The 16,652-nt window shown below is 44.5% G+C and overlaps 1 protein-coding gene across 2 annotated transcripts in view; it reads right to left on the bottom strand.

Annotated features, from left to right (window-relative positions):
- The window catches only part of KCNQ3 (potassium voltage-gated channel subfamily Q member 3), a 272,131-nt gene that overhangs the window by 15,432 nt on the left and 240,047 nt on the right, over window positions 1-16,652 (bottom strand). For both annotated transcript variants that reach the window (XM_059723739.1, XM_059723741.1), the window contains 2 exons: window positions 1,881-2,068; window positions 808-910 (listed from right to left, as the gene is read on the bottom strand). In XM_059723739.1, coding sequence (XP_059579722.1) covers window positions 808-910; window positions 1,881-2,068 — 291 coding nt within the window. The remainder of the gene's footprint in view (window positions 1-807; window positions 911-1,880; window positions 2,069-16,652) is intronic.

Here is a 16,652-nt window from a genome sequence, read left to right as displayed (position 1 = left end):
TCAGGCTTTCTGCTCTAGCTGCCAAGTTGTTTCAAGAAATGGGGCCATCCTCCCTGAAGAATCTCCAGGTGGAAGTTGTACTACAGGTCCTGGAGCACTCAAATGCCTGCTCCTATGTGGATTTTCCATAGAAAATGACAGCAGTGTTATGAGAAATAAACAGCTGTCAACAGTGAGTACAAGTGCATGGAAAATAGATGCTTATGTACCTTGTGCAGAAATGTTTAGAGTGGGGAGGAAGAGGCGGTCACTTAGCTAATTCATCATAGATCCATACTATGTATTATTGAGTCATGGAATTGCCCTTTAGCTCTTGGCCCCTAGGGAATACTTTTTGCACTGCTAAGCACTGGGTGTCTCATTGCAAATTGGACTCTGTCCAAAGGTAGGTCCTGGGTCTATTTAAATGTAAAAACAAAGAAGTAAAAGAGAGGAGGTCCAGGTCAACTGCAAAATGCAAATTCCAACCTTACCAAAGTGTGCCGCCTCAATGAGAATGAACAGACAGTTTGCATAACCCAACACAAACAAACCTGATTGTAATGAGGCATCATAATCATTTTGGTTCAGCTGTTTGGGGAAATTGCTCTGTTTCTGCAAAATGGTTTGGTTTAACTGAATTTGCGTTTTCCAACAGAAGACTTTTGACCACCTCCGGCTATTTCTTTTCTATTATCTATCCTCCTACTCCACTTAAAAGAACCAATGACAGTGAACAGCACAGAAATAGTGGTGCAGTAGTGATCTCCTGTAGTTTAAATATGTAAAGTCAAAACAAAATATTCAAGTCAGTAAAAGAAAATATACCTGACAGCTCGGATGACTGTTTTCAAAGTGGGGATCATATCTTCCATAAGGAATTCGTTACTGTCACCCCTATCTTCTTGCATGGGGTCCCCCGTTCCTGCGTCTGTAAAGCAGGCCAAACACATATGTGCAAAAATCTGGCCACAATGTACAGGTTACATCAGATGGATACTAAGTAACATGACCCCTACTTTAATTTACATGATCTTGTAGTCTCTTGTAAACTCCTTTTCTTGTTATACTTCTCTCTTCTGGCCCACTGGCAGGCAAGTCACATCAGTTGAAACTCCATGAACCAGACTTACACATGATGCCTGAGGGGATGGGCATCATACATGTTGGTGAATTGATGGGAGTGTATAAAGGATTCTTTTAAGTAAGCTTAGCATGAGTCTAAATAAAGACTATGGGGGCATGTCTACATATGCATTAATGCACCTTTTCAAACGCATACTAAATTTAGTATCTCCAATGTAAGGTACTAAATGAATGCATGTTAGGCTGCACTAACACACAGTAGCACATTTGCACACTTTTTAGTGATGCTTAATGTGCAGCAGACTAATTTTCCTGTGCATTAGCATAATGTAATTTTTTTTTATGTGATGCTTTAATGTGCAGTAAAATAGTCTACAGAGCATTAAAGTGCATATGTGGATGCATCCTAGGAAACTGAAAGAAAGTAAACCGTGTTAACTAGATCTCACTACATCCTCCTAGATACACTTAGATTCACTGCCCCATGTTCTCGGATGCCCATGTTCACTCCAAGTGGATTCAACTGCACACACATCAATACAGCGCACTGTTAGTTTTAAGTAACCCATGCATCTTATGTGGAGAGATGTTCGGCTCAAACGCGGGATTATTTTCAAGCTCTTCCCCAAATGGTTAGTAAATTCTCCATGTGTGGGCATGTAGTAGTTGTGTATGGCCGATTATTTTTAATGATGTAGCATGTTATTTTGAAAGTCATGAAACTTCAGAAAAGAGATGGAAGGGGAAAAACAAACAAAAATGGGAACGCAGGGAAGAACTTGAGGGGGTAAAAGAAATCAACAGAGATGTGCTACCTTCTGAGCTTTGCCAAAAAGCGTATGCTTTCATTCGGAATGCAGTGCGGAAACGTTCCTTATTATTCAAGCCCACATTCTTAGGCTCTTTAGAAGGACTTTCTTCAATGGCATCTACATTCAGAGGGGTAAATAGCTTTCCTTTAGTATTGGTACCACGAACCCGATCCAAGAGACCCAGCTTTTGGCTACAAAATAAGCAAAAGGAATCATTTTTCCTCCTTTAATGCAGTTACATACTTTTAACTTGCTTTCATGTTGCTTTTAATATATCAGAACTTGAACAGCTATTTAGGATAGCTGAGGCTATGGGAATACATCAATATCTTTGTCACCAGCAACTAAGCTCATTAAGAATTGATAGGTTTTATAAGCACTGTAATATAAATGCTGCACATGTTACTATACGGCCGTCCTATTTCCATCAAATGCATCACGTTGCTTCTGCTCCATTAACGTGTCTGAAGTGCTAGCTTCATCGTTACAAAGACAAATGCCAAAATTTAGTTAGTAACATTGTCCGATGAGAAGGAACCTTAGTTTTTCCAGTTTGGTGCCCTCTAAGTGCTGGGTCAGTAGGAGATTATTACATGAATAACTTGTGCACAACCATGAATGAGAGAAGTTGTAACGTGCTGTGAACTAAAAATAAGTTATCAGCAAAACACTGGAGAATACAAAAACGTTCTTTCCTACGCAACTGCTCAGTACGTGGTATACCAGGACACCCACTTCTCACCACCAGTCAATTCCACTCAATCCACAGTCGGAAAACTTATGGGGATGATCTTCTGTTCGCCTAAATGAGCATTTACAATATTTCAGTACCTTTCAGCTCTCTCATCATCCATCGTCTTGCCCTCTTGTGACAGTAATGACTTTCGATATTTTATCTTTCTAGGAGCATGCATTCGTGGTAACCTTACTCGCACCAAATGACAACACTGATATTCAAGCAAGTTACTAGTACTCTTATAGCAGCACAAAATTATCTGCCACACCATGTTTTCACTGAAAAAACACTAGAGGGATGTCTTCCTGGAATAATCAGAATAAGGTGGATCGTGGAAAAATGCAGAGCATTGAACTTAATGATACATCATTTGATATATGGGTATGTGCGTGTTTAGTTTTTATGGTACAATTGATATATATATGGGGAAGTCCCCTAATGCAGGGGCGGGCAAAGTGTGGCCCGTGGGCCAGATCAGGCCTGCGGTGGACTCCATTTCCCAGCAGCCCCTGCCCATGTTGCTGTGGCTGGTTTCCATGGAGACCCCAGCAGTGTCAGGGTCATGACAGTGTGGGGCCAGGGTTTCCATGGAGACACTCCCAGAAGCACCGGCAGGGTGGGGAGCTATTCTGGGGCTGGGATCTTGTGGCCTGTGGGCAGGGGTGTGCAGGCAGAGGATCATGGCTCTGCCCTGGCTCCGGACCACACTGGCACCACTGCAAGTTCCCAGCCCCGGATGCAGAGGAGCTCCCCACCCAGCCGTGTGTCCTGCCCATGCTGCTGGGGCTGGTCTCCATGGAAGCTCTGGCCCCATGCTATCATGGTGCCACTGCTCCTGGGGTCTCCGTGGAAACTGGCTGCAGTGACGCAGGCAGGGGCTGATGGGAAATGGAGTCCAGCCACTGGGCAGATCCACCATTTTGCCCATCCATCCTACTGGGTCAACCCTACTGTGAAAGGGCTTGTAACAGGTTGCAGGCTTGCAGCCTGGATCAATTAGCCAGCCCGCCTAAGGGCAATCAACCAATAACGAGGGGAAGTTGACTGGCTGACCGGAAATAAAGAGGCAGGAAGAGGAAGTGAGAAGAGGAAGACTTGGGATGAGGAATGGTTGCGCGGAGAGCGAGGACTCCTCCAAGGAAGGAGGAAGATTTCAGGGTGAGAACTAACCCGTGCCTGCGGGTGTGCTTTCTGGACTGCTTTATATTTTCTGCTGAGCTCGGTGGTGCAGATTAACCTAGGGCTTTAAAGCTTGTGGTGTGGGCCCAGAAAAGGCTGTGCTGCTGGGGCTGGAGTTCAGATGTGTTTATTTTGGATTGCTTCTGCTTTCGGCTGAGCCCTGCGGAGCAGGAGAACCCAGGGCATCTGCGCCTGCACTGCTGGGCCCACGGAAAGATTGTGTTGCTGGGACCAGATTAAAGGACTAGTTTAAAGGGTTCAAGGACTGATTTCAGTCTGAGTTGGGGGAGCTAGGCTAACTGAAACCCCACTATAGGGCTACATAAATATACTCTCTCTATATAATGCCACATCCTGATATTGCAGAGTTTAAAAGAATGGCTACACAACTGTTTTTCTTTTAACATGATCATTTCCTACTGACTTCTGAAATGTGTATGGTGTGGCCTTGCTTGAACGGTGGTGATCAATGTCTGGATTTCACTGCAGAGTCTAAAAGCAATGCTTCAGATAACAAGGGAAGCATTCAGAAAGTGGATTTTGCCAGAGACAAAAAAGAGCTGGTGACTAAATCAGAAGTTGCCTACCACACAGTAAGTGAAGTTGTCTGAGACTCCGGTGTCTATACAGATTCCAGTACAGGTATGAGTATCCCATTCATATGAGCCCTGAATCATTTAGTTAGCAGTCTTGCTTGGAGACTATATGTATGCACTATATGCCTTCACTGCTATCCTTATCCATGGAGGGCACATAGGGGAAAGCAGCCCCAACTGCCACATAGTTCAATACAATGCAGAAGGAATCTATAGCACTGAGGAAGAAGGGCAGGTCATGGGATCTGCATGGAGAAGGCTGCCTTGAAGACCTCCATTTACTGCAAGGTGAGTAAAATATCATCTTTCTTCTTCAGGCCTTTGTCTACGCTCATCCAACCGCATGCATTTGATCAGCTGTTACCAACCTACTGAAATAAAGATTATAGGACTGTTCTTCCAAACTGGGCATCTGATCTAGAAGCTGGCTGGAAGGACTCGTGTTTAGTAAAATATAAGAATATTGTAGAGCTCCATTCAGCAGCCCTATGAATTTCTGAGATAGGGATACAAGATATGATAGAGATGTTACCCGGCACCTAGGTTTCCTCTAAAGAGGAAACTTTATCACAGAATAAGAGATTTTAATGTATTTTGGGGGCAGAGGTATCCAGCCGTCAGATTTACCACTAAACATTATGAAAAAGCTGTGCCATTTTTAAAAAGAGTTTTCTTCTAGACAGGTAGAATGGCAAGGCTGTCAGTATTTCCAGATTATTAAATTAGTCTCATTTAGATGGAAGAAGTTCAGGGAAGTGTATAAATTGATGGGGATGAATATGTCAACTTGTCTGGGGCAGAAATTTCACATGTGTGTACAAGCATAACTGACCCTGTAAAAACGGTGTAAAACTAATCTGTCATCAAAGATTGCTACTCATTCTACAGGCATAGGTTATAGCCCCTGGAAAGGCATCTCTGCAGAGGAAGGTGCCGCAGAATAGAATGATAAAGGTTCAAAAAGGGAGTTCTGGTAGGACATCGATACTATATTCAAGTCACAAGCAAGAAGTGATTCCTTCTCCAGTAGAAATAAATGGATCATTCCCTTTGAAAAGAAGCAACAGCACAATCTCACACATGGAGTACACCAGTGCAAGCTGCTATGTGATCCAGTGAAAGGAGATCTTTGGCTAGGAGCAGAGGCTTGTAATGAGCTGAGCCTTCATGCTGAAGTTCTCCTGAGAAAGTTATGGCCTGGCTGATACAGAGTCCAAACTTGCTCCTATATGTTATACTGAGTGAGAAAAGGTAATGTGTGACTTTTCTCAAGTAAGTTTTGAGACTCAGGCACCAGACAAAGAGCAAATTGACCTTTTGAACATCTTTGGTAACCAGACAAAAAGAATGATCTGAGATCTACTGGCTGTTATGCCAAGGGTATACATTGAGTCTCAAGACCACTGGGCACTAGGTAAACACGGGTGGGTCCAGTGAGAACTGGTTGTGGTGGCTGTTACATGTGAAGCACACACATTTGCTTTGAACTGTGTGGATTGCCACCTGCAAATAAGTGCCTTGCAAGATGAGAACTGCCACTCAGTTCATAGGATCTAGGAAAGAAATAGATGAGAAGGCTGAGATCCAAACCTGTCTCGATGAATGAACTGAAGATGTCTGAAATCCTGTATGGGGCACAGCCTCCCCTCTTTTTTTGGACTAGGGAAGTAGTGGGACTAGAACCCGAGTTCTCAGAAGGTCCCATTTTGATCATGTACTTCTACAAATTGAGTGCATCTGCCTGCAGCAGGCAGCCACGTGCAGGGGTCATCAAGGGGATTGCTGGGAAGAGATGGGATCCACCTGACAAAGAGAGGGAAGAGCATCTTCAAAGACAGGCTCACTAACCTAGTGAGGCGGGCTTTAAACTAGGTCTGCCAGGGGATAGATACCAAAGCCCTGAGGTAAGTGGGGAAGCAGGAGACCTGGAAGAAGAGCAAGCAGGAGGGGGCAACAGGGGAGGTGGTCTCATTCTTCCTGAGAAATCAGAGCAATCAACTAGTTACCTCGGTGTCTGTACACAAATGCACGGAGCCTGGGAAACAAGCAGGAAGAACTGGAAGTCCTTGCACAGTCAATGAACCATGACGTGATTGGAATAATACAGACTTGGTGGGCTAACCTGCATGACTGGAGCACTGTCCTGGATGGGTATAAACCATTCATGAAGGACAGGCAGGGAAGAAGAGGAGGAAAAGTTACAAATGATGTAAAAGAGCCATTTGATTGCTCAGAGCTCCAGTATGAAACTGGAGATAGGCCTGTTTAAAGTCTCTGGATTAAGGTTAGAGGAGACAGCAACAGGGGTGATGTCGCAGTGGAGGTCTGCTATAGACCACCAGACCAGGAGGAAGTGGTAGATGAGGCTTTCTTCAGACAGCTAGCAGAAGTTCCCCAATCATAAGCCCTGGTTCCCATGGGGGACTCCAAATCACCCTGACATCTGCTGGGAGGTCAATACAGCAGTGCACTGGCAAGCCAGGAAGTTTTTGGAGAGTTGGGGACAACTTCCTGGTGCACGTGTTGAAGAGCCTAACTAGGGGTCATCCTCTTCTTGACCTTCTGTTCACAAATAGGAAAGAATTGGTGGGGAATGTGGTAGTGAATGACAACTTGGGCAGCAGTGACCATGAGATCATTGAGTTCAGGATCCTGAGGAAAGGAAGGATGGAAAGCAGCAGAGTAAGGACCCTGGCCTTCAGAAAAGCAGACTTCAACTTGCTCAGGGAACTCGTGGGCAGAATCCCCTGGGAAGCCAGTCTGATGAGGAGACGAGTCCAGGAGAGTTGGCTGTACTTTAAAGAAGTCTTACTGAGACTGCAGGAACAAACCATCCCAATGTGCAGGAGGACTAGCAAGTGTGGCAGAAGACCAGCTTGGCTTAGCAGGGAACTCTTCAGTAAGAGTCCCAAAAAGGAAGCTTATAGGAAGTGGAAGCTTGGACAAATATATAGGGAGGAGTATAAAAGCACTGACTGGGCATGCAGGGATGAAATCAAGAAAGCCAAGTACAACTGGAGATGCAGCTAGCAAGGGATGTGAAGGGTAAAAAGAAGGGTTTCCACAAGTATGTCAGTAGCAAGAGGAGGGTCAGGGAAAGTGTGGGTCCTTTACTAAATGGGGGAGGCAACCTTGTGATAGAGGATATAGAAAAGGCTGAAGCACTCAATGCCTTTTTTGCCTCAGTCTGCACAGGCAAGGTCAGCTCCGAGACTACTCCAGGTAGGCAGCACAGTTGGGGAGAAGGGGAGCAGCCAACAGTGGCAAAAGAACAGGTTAGGGACTATTTAGAAAAGCTGGATGTGTACAAGTTCATGGGGCTCCATGGGATGCACCCAAGGGTGCTGAGGGAGTTGACTGATGAGATTGCAGAGTCACTGGGCATCATCTTTGAAAATTCATGGCAATCAGGGGAGGTCCCAGATGATGGGAAAAGGGCAAACATAGTGCCCATATTTAAGAAAGGGAAAAAGGAAGATCCAGGGAGCTACAGACCAGTCAGCCTCACCTCAGTCCCTGGAAAAACCATGGAGCAGGTCCTCAAGGGATCCATTTCTAAGCACGTGGAGGTGATTAGAAGCAGTCAGCATGGATTCACCAAAGGAAAGTCATGCCTGACAAATGTGATGGTCTTCTATGACAAGGTGACAGGCTCTGTGGGTGCGGGGAGACTGGTGGATGTGATATACCCTGATTTTAGCAAGGCTTTTAATACGGCCTCCCACAACATTCTCGCAGGCAAGCTAAGGAAGTACAGGCTGGATGAATGGACTGTAAGGTGGATAGAAAACTGGCTGAAGCATTGAGCTCAGAGTAGTAACCAATGCCAGTTGGCAGCTGGTATTAAGTGGAGTGCCCCAGGGGTCAGTCCAGGGGCTGGTTTTGTTCAATGTCTTCATCAATGGAAGATGGCATAGAGGGCATCCTCAGCAAGTTTGCAGGTGATACCAAGCTGGGGGGAATAGTAGATACACTGGAGGGTAGGGCTAAGATTCAGAGTGGAGGACTGAGCCAAAAGGAATCTCATGAGGTTCAACAAGGACAAGTGCAAAGTCTTGCAATTAGGACGGAGCAAGCCCATGTACCAGTACAGGCTGGGGGCTGACTGGCTGGGCAGCAGCTCGGCAGAAAAGGACCTGGGGGTTACAGTGAACATGAAGCTGAATATTAGCCAACAGTGTGCCTCTGTTGCCAAGAAGGCTAACACGCATACTGGGCTGCATCAGTAGGAGCACTGTCAGCAGATCACAGGCAGTGATTAGTCCCCTCTATTCAGCACTGGTGAGGCCACATCTGGAGTAGTGTGTTCAGTTTTGGGCCCCTCGCTACAGAAAGGATGTGGATGAATTGGAGAGAGTCCAGTAAAGAGCAACAAAAATGTTTTGGGAGCGCATGACTTCTGAGGAAAGGCTGAGGGACCTGGGCTTATTCAGTCTGGAGAAGAGATGACAGAGGGGGGATTCAATAGCAGCCTTCAACTACCTGAAGGGGAGTTCAAAAGAGGATGGAGCTGGAGTGCTCTCAGCAGTGGAAGATGACAGAACAAGGAGCAATGGGCTCAAGTTGCAGCAAGGGAAGTTAGGTTAGATATTAGGAAACATTTTCTCACGAGGAGGGTAGTAAAACATTGGCACAAGTTAACCAGACAGGTGGTGGACTCTCCATCCTTGGAGGTTTTTAAGACCCGGCTAGACAAAGCCTTGGCTAGGATGATCTAGTTGGGGATAGTCCTGCGTTGAGCAGGAGGTTGGACAAGGACCCTTCCAACCCTAATTTTCTATGATTCTATGAAGGGACCAGGTATTAGGGTCAAGTTAGGATAGACTGTAGTTGAATCCATTAACCCTGTTTAATAACTGGTAACATCCAGTTGTCTAGTCACAATAACAGCCTATGCTTCTGCAAAAAGGAAGAAATTGCTACAAGTTGGGATATTTTTAAGCTGTTTCATAACTCTTTTTTTGAAGCACCAAATCTGCATAGAGAAGGGATATAAAGAAGAGGATGGCATCATAGCAGTCCCCTACAAGGAGGAGTGTGTGAATAGGGAACAAATGAAAGATGGCACAGAGGTGGGGTTGAAAATGCAGGAAGAGTGTTACCTTCCTGCATAGGCTGAGTGACCACGGAGAGGTAAGAAGGAAGAAGGTTTTGGACAGTTTTGACGTAGAGAACAAATGTCTTAACATCCAGCTATGCAAGCAAGGCTTTGCAGTAGCAACAGGGATCAAAATGTTGAGATATGGTGAGTGAAGTTAGGAATCTGGATAACTGGCCTTGGTTCAAGTGGTACAGAGCACATGCAGATCCCATGAGCTTGCAGACTCAGGTGTTCTGAAAACCTGACCACAAGTTCAGACACCTAAATAAGGCTTTTGCTGCCTAATTTGAAGAATTCAGGGGCCTGAGCTCTCAACTGAAGGTTTCAATAAAGATGGATCCAAACAAGAAAACTCAGCCTGAGACGTTCTTAAGGCACAGGGGTACTCAACTGCCCACTTTTGGTTTGAGTTGGTCTGGTTTCCAGAACTTTTTAATTTTGATTTAGTCAGACTGAGTTGAGTGTTTTCCTGGGTGCCGGCTGCTGAAGTAGCCTGCGGCAGGGAGTGAGAGTGGAGTACTTCCTTTAATGTCCACGGAGGTCTCAAAGGGAGGAGGGAAACTGCTTTGGATGTGGGCATGAGCTGCATGTTGGTTATATATGGCCTTAGGTCTCCCCCTGCTTCACTCCTCAGGCCTATGCAGATACTGGATGGACTTCTTGTAACTCTCCAAAATGAACAAATTACAATTAGAATAGTGTACACTGTAAATTGGGAATCCCTTTTAATAAAGACAAAAACTCTATTATCATCAACAGTATGCAGACAGAAACATTATCTATTCAAAGCTATGGAAAGAGGTAAATGTTGGGGCTGGACCTTTAGACTTTCAGAGTTGTGTTCAATGAACTCCTAAGAGCCACCATCTTCCTTAATAGAGCAGCAGGAAGCACTAGTGATCCTGCATGAGTCTACAAGAGTGTTACCATAAAAAAATGGAAGTATATTGGGACAGAACCATCCTACAAAGAAATCAGAAGACTTATCTCAGGATTGCTTTTAAGTTTCAGGCTAGGAATCCCTGTATCAAAATATTCCCTTTCACTCAGCACACTGAGCTGCCTGTTCGCTAAGATAATCCCAACTGCACACGTCCATAAAAGTTTTCGGTTTCTTATTTATGTTAAGTAATATGATCTAAAATGCTTTCCAGATCTCCTTCAAGGGAAACGTTCCACCTTTGAGGCACATGAATTTATAAGCGGAATACTGCCCCTGAAGTTTATTGTTAAGTTCTCCATTTTGCTTCTTTCCCCAGTATTTTAGATGTGGTAAGTGAAATGCTGATGAAGAATCCCCCTCCTAATAGCCAGACTCACGGTAAAAGACTACAGTTACAATGCAAATACTGGAAAGCGTGGTAGGTACAGCAATACAATATTCAGGAAACCATTTGCGAGTTCTCTCCGGCAGAAATGCCACTCAATCTGCATAGTCCATCGTGTACTAAAGGGCTCCAGATTTCTTGATAAACTTGGTTAACTGTCTTCAGAAAAACAGTGGGCAACATTCTCAGTTCCAGCTGATAAACTGTGGATCTATTCAAAAAAAGGCCTTGGAAACATTGATCTTATTACACAATCTCCTTCATGAAAACAGCATGCGCATGGGGAGTATCAAAGTATTAAGGCATGCGGAAATCACACCGTTCTTCATGATCATGACTAGGGCAGTGGTTCCCACCTACTAATAGATTTAAATCGGCTGGTAATTCAGGGGATTTGGGAAGCTCTCTTTCCCCTCAGATGGCTGTCGTGCTGCAAGTTGCTCCCTAAATTGAAAGCCTGATTTGGTGGGCAGGGAACTCCTAATAAATGTCATTGCAACTCTTCTGCCTGATGTGGTTAAAAGATCAGGACCTTAATGATGAATGCGTAAAACCTCTTCTCTTACTAGCCCGGACACATGAGCACTGCCTACCTCCTACTCATTTCTATACATATTCTGATTTGCACCAAGATCTGATCTGCTCTAAACATTGACCTCAGGCAAAGAAGCAGAGTCCCAAGTAGGGAACGTCTCATGCCCAATGTGGACATTTGACCTATGGCTGCATGGGAGGTAGGCAGATGTAGTATAGAGAAGCTTAGCACAAAAGACCCAGTGTTTAATTCAGAAGTAGAGGAAATATTCTATCCTATTCTTGCTTTCAACCTCCACTGGAGTATCTGAGAGCAAAATTTGGTTGCTAGATATAGGGGAAAGTAAAGATTGCTGCTGCAGCTATTTTACACTTGCCCAAAGAGTGGGAACCACTGAACTAGAAAAACAGCTCCAGAATCTATCATGCAAGAGAATAATGCACTGTCATCCCGTCATGCAAGTCAGGCACTCTCCTCTGTGCTTTTTGTCTAGCCAACTGTACTTATGTGAGAAGAAAAATAGAGTTGCTCCTGAATGGTGGCTAACCGAATTCCATCCCTTATATTTAGAATCATCCTTCTTGCCCCCACAAAGGATATTTTAATTTATGTTTTAAATCATTTTTGCAGTCTTTTCTAAATTCTTTGGTTGCCTCAAGGCAAAGGAGCCCAAAAGCATCCATGCTTTTCTCCACTTTTTACTACATTAGCTTTTGTAGTTATATGAGTGAGTTTAGACCTGAGGAATCAAACCTGTTATAGTAGAGAGACAACAGGGTAAGATCTGTAGTGTTATTCAGCTTTTCCCTGACTCTTTCCCACTGAAAGCAACAGGCTATTGACATCAATGGGCCAACTCTGAAAATCCTAACCTCCATAAATCCATCCAGTGTACCGTAGATGAAGGCATTCTATATATTGTCTTCGTGATCGTTGCATGTAACTCATGCTTTAGGTTTCCAAAGCACTTCAAACATTAGCCAATCAACCCTCCCCTTTCCAGAAGTTAAGAATCGTTGTACTTTACAGAAGGCCAAATTTAGAAGAAAACCTATGCTCGGCCTTAGAATCATTAGCTATAACTTCTGCCATTGATAAATCACATCTACAGTGGAGGAGCCAGGAGCAGAATGGTGACCCTTCTGCCCAAATCTGTAGGCTTCTAACTTTGGAGATACAAATGACTTCTTCTATAACTACTAGCAGTTATAGTAAGTCCCTCATCCTCTTGGTATCTCGGATTCTACAGAGCAACCTCATTCATGCACAAAGCTACTACCTTACAAACCCTTCATTTGCACCCTATGGACCAATCACCCTGCAAGACACTAAGCCCTGTTGGGAGGTGTTGAGGAAGTAAAAAAAAGGGTAAGTTGTCTACAGATTATTTTATTATGCGTGGGATATGGAGAGAGAATGATGGCAATGAGTTACAGCAGAATGATATGACAATATTGTGGGGGGGATAAAAATACGAGTTACAGTTTAGGGAAAAAAAATCAATTTCTATAATGATGCAGCTAAGCACCTATTCTGAATATTATCTACATTCAATAGCACCCACTGTCCATTTGCAGGAAGGCAGTATATAAGTGCTTACAGTCAGCGGCCACAGTGCAGCAGGGTGCTTAAGCATGTTTAACTTATATTCTTAAAGGAGTGGTACATGGTTAGGGACCTTGCTGAATCTGACCCGAGACTTTGGGGCTCTGCAAATACACCCACAAGTATGTAGTCTCATTGAACTCATATGCAAAATTGCTCACATTGGATAAGACAAGACGGTAGATATACAGCAACAAGATGTTGGTCTTGTATGATCTTTTTCCTCAGTAGATCTTAAAGTGCTTTACAGAGGAGATTGTATCATTATTCCCATGTTATACATGGGGCAAACTGAAGCAGAGCAGGCAAACTGCAGGCCATCGACAAAGCCAGGAGCAGAACTCAAGTTTCTTGAGCCCCAGGCCAGTGCTTTATGTTTCAGGCCACTTGATCTCCCTTACCCCGTTTCAAATATTGCCAAATTATGTACTAGATATTAGCTTTCCTCCCTCACCCCCCTCCCCCTCTTTTTTGTTAGATGAACTACCGTGGTAAAAAAAAGTGCAGGCAGAGGATGGCATGCAGCATATATGAAAAGAGAAAGGCTCAGTTATTACTTGAAGGTATATACCTAAGTTTTCTGGTGAGGCTTGATCCAAAGAATGACTCCCTACTAAACATGACATTACTGTAAAGTGAAGAAGAAGTTATTAAGATGAGAGGTTAATGGTTATCCATGAAAAGCTGCATGAAAAAGAATGGAAACTGCCCTTCATTTGTATTTAATGTAGTGTGCAGATCAGAGATTGACTTTTTACCCCTTTCTATTTTCTCAAGGTCCATTAATAGGAAGTGCTGACAGAGCCATTTCCCAACTCTCTTCACAAAGCTTCATTTTATTTTTGTTATCTTATTATTACTGGCAACACAAAAATACATTGCATTATATTCAGTCTTGTATAATGACATAATAAGGAAACCTACATAGTCCTTGTCATCCAAGGACCTCAAAACACGTTCCACAGAGGCATGATTATTATCAACTCTTTTATGGAAATACGAAAATAGAAGTGATCTGTTCACAGCCATGCGGTGATAAAACCTGGGAAAGAGCCTGGGTCTGGTGAGAGCCAACCCCACAGTCCAGCCACTGGACAATGCTCCCTAGTTAGCCAGAAATCTTACTGACTTTGAGTATAGACTGGGCAAGTTAAAAACTCTATGAGCTGGTCTCCACCACTTCAGCCACGTGCCAGGGCATACCACTGTGGGGCACGCGACGCCCACGACATGTCTGCTGCCTGCTAACGTGGGTGACACCTTTGTGGGGAAAGCTCTTTTCACAGGATCACAGGAAAGTAGGACTGGAAGGGATCATGTAGTCCAGCTCCTTGCTTAAGACAGGAGCATTCCTGACTAAACCATCTCAGCCAGATGTTTAATCTGCCCTTGAAACTTTCTAGGGATGGGGATTCCACAACTTTTCTGGGGTAGCTTATGGCTTTTGCCCCTAGCCCTGTCCTCTATGAGCACAGAGAACATGTGCACGTGCAGTGCCACATAAAGGCAGGTACACAGCTGTTTCAAGGTGGAGTGTATGTTGTGTGCCTCGCGGTGGCATTAAGGCAATGCGGACATGTCCTGTTAGACCTATCCACGATAGCTACAGGGCTTATTTGCAGAGATGCTGAGTATCCACGGCTCTAGCTGATCTCAGTAGAACAACCTTCTGAAAATCGGGTCCACTCATACAGAGAGAAAACACGGGGACAAAATAAAGGGTGTGTAACCTAGAGCAGAAACCCACAGAGCATTAGCAGATGGTTTTGAAAACATTTGTCAAATGAATAAATGCCAGTTGAAGGGGATACAGAACGTCAACTGCAAATGCACCCCAGAGTGCTGTCCCCGTGGGGGCATGCTCTTGGGGAAGGAAGAGGCCCTGCAGAGCATCCTGATGGAGCTAGGCTGCGCAGGAAAAAGGGGAGGGAGGAAGTGAACACTTCTTTCTAGAGCAAAAATGCTGTGTGACAACATGCTCACCAGTTACTAAAAACTCAGTACTTCAGGTGCTTAGGAAGGCAAAGCAAGTGAGCAGAACTTCTGGCATAAAGCTGTGACCTGGTGAAATCCTGACTAATGAATAAAGATTAAGGCTCATCCTGGACCACGTAGATGCATAAAATACAGGGCAGAGGAACTGTTCTGAATATAGCACCAATAGCAATGTGCATCCAAGCAATCTGACCGCATCAGGAACGACCACCATGGGTCGGAGACTTAAATCACAGCCAGATCCGCTCTTCATCCAACCATTCCACGTAACTGCCTGGTTTTAACCTAAGGGGAAGGTCAAATCCAGTAACATTTTGGGATGCCACTTTATAAAAGTATATCAGCCTTCTCTCACTATATTCCAGGCATCCTCCATAGTGTATTGGACCGTCCCACTCCGTCACTATCCCAGGGCTTTCCCAAATAGTCTATCCACAGAGTCAAATCAAACTGCTATCCTATCCTAGATCCCAGGGGTCTCAGCTTACACAGTCCTCAGCCTGACTCAAGTTTCTCTTTACATGAAAATGAGAGGAAGGTGATGCTGAGATGATGTCAGGGGGCCCAATCCTACTGCCACTGAAATCCTACAGAGCTTTGCTGTCGACTTCAATAGTGGCAAGGCTGGGGCCATAAACGAGCTCACCATAAAGCAAGACCTTTGCTTTAATTTATAAAGTAGTTGCATTATGGTGTATTCCCCCTGGGGGAGCTATGGATTGACTCCTACTCACTTTGCTCTCCAACATCCAAATCAGCACTGTAGCTACCACTTTCCCAGTAAGAGTTTTACCGGTGCCAGGAACTGGAGACAGAATGTGCTGACTGTACTAGGAAAGCATGACTTGATTATCCACTTGTTCCAAAGGAATATTATAGGGAAAATGCACTATCCTCTTTATTAAATCTAATTAGGAAGAAGAGCAACTTAGCATTTTGGATTGCACAAATTGTAATAAAAAAGAACAATTAACAATCAAAACCAACAACAGCCATGGCCACCTACCAGTCTACTTTGGAGAGTGTTTAACTGCTTTGACCTAGTCCCCATTTCTATAAGCTGCCTGGCAGTAACAAATGACAAATCAGTCATTATCCTGCCTTTCAAAGCAAAGATAATTCACTGCCCAGAGAAACAAGGCATCCTCAGGTGCAACTTTCAAATCATGCCTGTGAGTTAAAGGAGAAGTCTATACTGACCCAGCATGCTGCATCCTCCCAAGCCACAAACTTCGTAGCTGCCTTTGTGCAGTGCTGAGTCCTGAAGGCCCAAGTGGTGCAGGCACAGAGGGACAGGCACAGCGCTGTGCTGCTGCCGGTTTGAGAAGCAGCGTGTGTGCAGAGCTGGCACGGCAGGTCTCAACACAGCATCTCTGGCACCACACTGACGTGGTATAGACATACCCTGAGAAACCTAGATCTAGATTCGCAAAAAGACTTGAGGTGCCTAACTGTCAGTTGTGATGCCGCCACCCAAAATTCAGACCTTCAAAACCACTGCTCAGCTCTGACCTGATCATGGAGGTGCCTGCAGTGCTTAGAGTCCAGCCACCTAACTTTCTGCTAGTAAAATTTTCTACATTTCTGCAGCTAAGCGTACCCAAATAGCCAGAATCTGGACAATGCCAAGGTGGTTGGTGCTTCCTTAAGCCGTACCTCCATCAGGATTCATAGCCTGGTATTTCGTGGATGATTGAGAT

Source organism: Alligator mississippiensis, chromosome 3, assembly GCF_030867095.1.
Source record: "Alligator mississippiensis isolate rAllMis1 chromosome 3, rAllMis1, whole genome shotgun sequence".
In the NCBI taxonomy this organism is placed as follows: domain Eukaryota; kingdom Metazoa; phylum Chordata; order Crocodylia; family Alligatoridae; genus Alligator; species Alligator mississippiensis.
Note: the sequence above shows the minus strand (reverse complement) of the source record. Positions and strands in the feature narration are given on the sequence as shown.